The sequence below is a fragment of the Sprattus sprattus genome, assembly GCF_963457725.1.
Source record: "Sprattus sprattus genome assembly, chromosome: 19".
NCBI classification, from domain to species: Eukaryota; Metazoa; Chordata; class Actinopteri; order Clupeiformes; family Clupeidae; genus Sprattus; species Sprattus sprattus.
In genome coordinates, this window is record NC_137917.1 from 18,972,944 (window position 1) to 18,977,943 (window position 5,000).

At 44.7% G+C, this 5,000-nt stretch overlaps 1 protein-coding gene across 2 annotated transcripts in view; it reads right to left on the reverse strand.

Moving 5' to 3' along the window:
• Positions 1 to 5,000, reverse strand: part of tuft1a (tuftelin 1a) — an 18,934-nt gene that overhangs the window by 5,090 nt on the left and 8,844 nt on the right. For both annotated transcript variants that reach the window (XM_080858490.1, XM_080858491.1), the window contains exons 3-6: positions 3,089 to 3,190; positions 2,836 to 2,922; positions 1,917 to 1,988; positions 1,563 to 1,721 (exon numbers count right to left, since the gene is read on the reverse strand). In XM_080858490.1, the coding sequence (XP_080714616.1) occupies positions 1,563 to 1,721; positions 1,917 to 1,988; positions 2,836 to 2,922; positions 3,089 to 3,190 (420 nt within the window). The remainder of the gene's footprint in view (positions 1 to 1,562; positions 1,722 to 1,916; positions 1,989 to 2,835; positions 2,923 to 3,088; positions 3,191 to 5,000) is intronic.

Sequence of the window (5,000 nt, forward strand, 5' to 3'; positions counted from 1 at the left end):
GGTAGCTCACAGGTGTTCTCCTTTGGTTATGTAACGAAACAGCCAAAAACAAACACATTCACCCCCAGAGAAAAATAAGGAAATCTCACAACCACACACACATCCATACACACACACACACACACACACACACACTAACACACAACATTATTGCAAGCATAAACCCGCCTGTGGTCTATTTTTACATCAGCAGGAAAGAGGGGCGGGGGCTAAAGAGAAAGAAAGAGAGAGAAAGAGGGAGAAAGAGGGGGAGCGGTCACTCGTTTAACGTGCGTCACTCGGGAACTCTTTTTCCACTCGGAGCTCCAGTTTCTCCTGTTCTGCCTCCACTGCTCCACTAGTGTCTGACTCACTCTCTTTCTTTCTTTCCTTCTTTCTCTCTCATTCCAGTCAGTCCCTCCCTCTAGTATGCTCTCTCTCCCTCTCTCTCTCTGTCTCTCTCTCTCCCTCTCTGTCTCTCTCTCTCCCTCTCTGTCTCTCTCTCTCTCTCTCTCTCTCTCCCTCTCTCCCTCTCTCCCTCTCTCTCTCTCGCTCTCTTTCTAAAAAAACTGATCCCATTCATTCTATTTATAGGGGCTCCAGTTCCTACTAATAGGCCCTACAGTTACTGTTCAACTTCCCAAGAAAGACAGAACTGGCTGGAGAACAATCCAGTAGATGAGCGTGTGGTGCAGGCCTGCTGTGTGCGTCATGGAGGCTAGTCTTCAGGTCCAATCCAGTGCAGCTTTGAGATATTGAAAAGTGCTTTGAGTCATGACACTCCACCCTGCATTGTGTGTGAGAGGTCTTTAAAATTAGGTGTGTGTGTGTGTGTGTGTGTGTGTGTGTGTGTGTGTGTGTGTGTGTGTGTGTGTGTGTGTGTGTGTGTGTGTGTACTAGGAATGTCAAATATGAATATAATTAATTGTTCCTGTGGACAAACAGAGCCTGCTGGTGTGTGAGAGTTTTGAAGCCAAAAATAGTATGTGTGTGTGTTGGGGTTTTTCAATTGTCACTTTTGGCGGTGCTGCACCAAGCTAATTTGCGTTTCCATTATAACAACTGTGCTATGCTCACATTGGACCCTCGATAAAACGATACATTCCATGGTTAAATACAATTACTATCTGGAGAACTAGCAAGCTGGCAAGCTGGACGCTACCATTAATGTCAGCAGGGATTCAGGTTTAGAAATAGTGCAATCAATAGAGGTACTAACATGTCGGTTTCCTTTTTAGACTAAACCAAATGTTTCCTTAGTAGGCTGATGTTATACATACCTAAATACAGGTATGGCAGCTGGGGTATAAATGGAGATAACTAAAATAATGCTTTGAATCATGGAGTTCTTTGCCTCCACTACGTCAAATATTTGTATATATATGGACTACCTGTGGCCTTTGTCCCCTACTTATAGACACACCTTCAAGCAAATCGACCCTAAAGTATGGAAGTAAAAATCCAGGCTGTGATTTGTCAACGGGCTAAGGTGAGCAAAGCCACACCAAGCAACGCCATTCATACGAAAAAATATGTGTGTGTGTGAGTGTGTGTGTGTGTGAGAATACTTTGTTCCTTCTTACCTGTTTGTCGTCATGTTTCTGCTCTGCAGCAGAAGATGAAGATGTTGCTGATGCTGCTGCTGCTGCTGGTGCTGATGATGATGACACTGAGGATGCTGTGGATGCTGATGCTGATGAATGGGCGTTAGAGTCTCTGGAGCCAGTGGTGGATAACCGGATCTGACACAGGTTAACAAACAAAGGGTCAATTTACCCTTCCGTAAAGGTAAAACATCAGGGATTTCCTGCAGTCACACACACACACGCACACACACACACACACACACACACACACACACACACACACACACACACACACACACACACACACACACACACACACACACACACACACACGTACACTCACACACATACCTTGCTCTCTACTTTATAGGTGTGGTTTTTGGCAGCCATCTGTTCCCTCAAGTTCTTCAGACAATACCTCACCTGAACAACACAGAGAGATCAGCTGAGTTAGTGGAAGCAGGAGAACATGGATTCAATATCAAGAATGAGATGGACAGACTCCAGAGGGAGAGAGAGAGAGAGAGAGAGAGAGAAAGGAGGGAGAGAGAAAGAAGAAGAAGAGAGTCTGTTGAGGGGGAGAGAGAGAGAAAGAAGAAAATAGGCCATTGAGGGGAGAGCGAGAGAGAAAAAAGGGAGAGAGAGAGAAAGAAGAAGAAGAAGAGGGGCCGTTGAGGGGAGAGAGAGAGAGAGGGAAAGAAGAAGAAGAAGAGGGGCCGTTGAGGGGGAGAGAGAGAGAAAGAAGAAGAAGAAGAAGAAGAAGAAGAAGAAGAAGAAGAAGAAGAAGAGAGGCTGTTGAGGGGGAGAGAGAGAGAGGGAAAGAAGAAGAAGAAGAGGGGCCGTTGAGGGGGAGAGAGAGAGAAAGAAGAAGAAGAAGAAGAAGAAGAAGAAGAAGAAGAAGAAGAAGAAGAAGAAGAAGAAGAAGAGAGGCTGTTGAGGGGGAGAGAGAGAGAGGGAGAGCAAGAAGAAGAAGAAGAGGGGCCGTCGAGGGGTAGAGAGAGAGAGGGAGAGCAAGAAGAAGAAGAAGAGGGGTCGTTGAGGGGGAGAGAGAGAGAGAAAGAAGAAGAAGAAGAGGGGTCGTTGAGGGGGGAGAGAGAGAGAAAGGGAGAAAGAAGAAGAAGAAGAGGGGCTGTTGAGGGGGAGAGAGAGAGAGGGAAAGAAGAAGAAGAAGAGGGGCCGTTGAGGGGGAGAGAGAGAGAGGGAGAGCAAGAAGAAGAAGAAGAAGAAGAAGAGAGGTCGTTGAAGGGGAGAGAGAGGGGTGACCTCTGACCTCTTGAATCTGTGACACTTCTTCTGAAAGCATCTTTAGGCTCTGCTGGTGTCGGGCCTGCTGCTGCTGACGAGCTTTCAGGTACACCTGAACACACACACACACACACACACACACACACACACACATCAAAAAATAAAAATAAAAGGTAAGTAACTTCTGATGTCACAGTAATCTTTTAAGCTATGTCTATGTCAAGCTATTTTCTAACACACACACTCACAAACAATAATTTAAGGTCCAAACACCTCACCTTTATGACTTCAACCTTCTCTTCAGATGGTTTGATTGGCTCGTTCTTCAAAGACTCCCTCTCAGAGGGAGGCTGCACAACAGCAAAAGCTCGTCCGATTGGCTGGAGAGAAGAAACATGGTTTCAACACGCAGCACATTCTGCACTTTTATAAAGCTCTCCAAAACAGAGAACAGGAAAATACATTATTGGTAACATTTTAGGAGAACATTTCAACTGATTTTTGTATGTTTAATAAGTGTAAAAGAGGCTTGTAACTACGCTGTCATGAGACAAAAAAACAGCAATTCCTCAGTTTATCTTATCTAGATTTCTGTGTATATTAATCTGATTGTGGGAGAGTTTCCACCTTACAACATTCAGATAAATCCCACATTGACACTTGTGGTATTCCACAGAAAAACACACTGTTCCGTCTAACCCAAATGCTAAACATGTTTACAATCAAATCACAATCTACTAATCAACAATTAGGCATTAGGAGAAGACATGAGGTCATGTACAAAAAATGTACATGTATGTGTGAGTGTGTGTGTGTGTGTGTGTGTGTGTGTGTGTGTGTGTGTGTGAGTGTGTGTGAGTGTGTGTGTGTGTGTGTGTGTGTGTGTGTGTCTGTGTGTGTGTGTATGTGTGTGTGTCTGTGTGTGTGTTTGTGTGTGTGAGAGTGTGTGTGAGAGTGTGTGTGAGTGTGTGTGTGTGAGAGTGTGTGTTTTTTTGTGTTTGTGTGTGTGTGTGTGTGTGTGTGTGTGTGTGTGTGTCAGACATGAAGGCTGAGGAAACCCCCTGAGATGCAGGAGCATGGGGGTGTGTGTGGGGGTGTGTGGGGGGTGGTAGAGAGTTACGCAACGCTGGGAACCAGAAACAATAGTGTCCCTTTCCTCTGGATTTTAGGAGTCTCTTGGGGTGGGTGTGTGTGCATGGTGTGCGTGTGTGCCGCGTTGTGTAAGACAGTCTCACATTTGGCCTATAAGACATTTTTACAGGAAACAGAAAGAACAGCGAGGACTGGCACCTCTTCAGAGGGTCCAAAACCATTACCCAACTACCCACCCATCACAACACACACACACACACACACACACACACATACACACACATACACACATATATACACACATACATACACACACACACGCACACATCTCCCCCTATGTACTATCACACTCCACCCTGATACTAAACCATATCACTACACTGTGTACTCTAAACTGCTGACTAACTCCAAACTGCCGTACTTGCAACTTTTAATACCATCCAGCATTATATACTCCACACACAAACAATGGACAAGGTGGGGAGCCAAACACTAACCAATACCATACCAACCTCTTCAATAAGGAGAAAACGTTCTCCTGAGACTCACAACATGCATTAGAAATAACTTGTGTTGTGAGCCAGAGGGAACTCATTAAGAATATGAGCCTTCAGCAAATACAAGATATGCCCAACGCAGCACAAGACAATGTAACTGTACAAAGAACTGACACTTGCATGATTACACAGCAAGAAACTCAACTCCTTCAAAAAAATCTAATCAGGTCAAATCTCTTTGGACCTACCGCACATCATTAAGGTACCTACAGAACCCAGCAGATAGTGCTGCCAAAGACTTACACTTCAGTCCAAGTTAATGTATTTCCAGGCGTTTATGATGCCAGCCTATAGAGACAGGACCCTATGGGACCACAGCAAACTGTGCCAGAGATGTACATATGAGCACAGTGGGAATGGAGTCTGTAACTGAATGGTGTAATAAAAAAATAAGGCTTCCAAAGGTTAATGCCAGTGTTAGATTTGCCTGTGAGCCAATAGTGGAAAACCTGGAGCTAGTTAAAAGTTATGCAACGTTATAAACACTGAATGCAGTGCAGTTCAGAAACGCTTTCTTTGCACAATGTGGCAGTCTTGTATA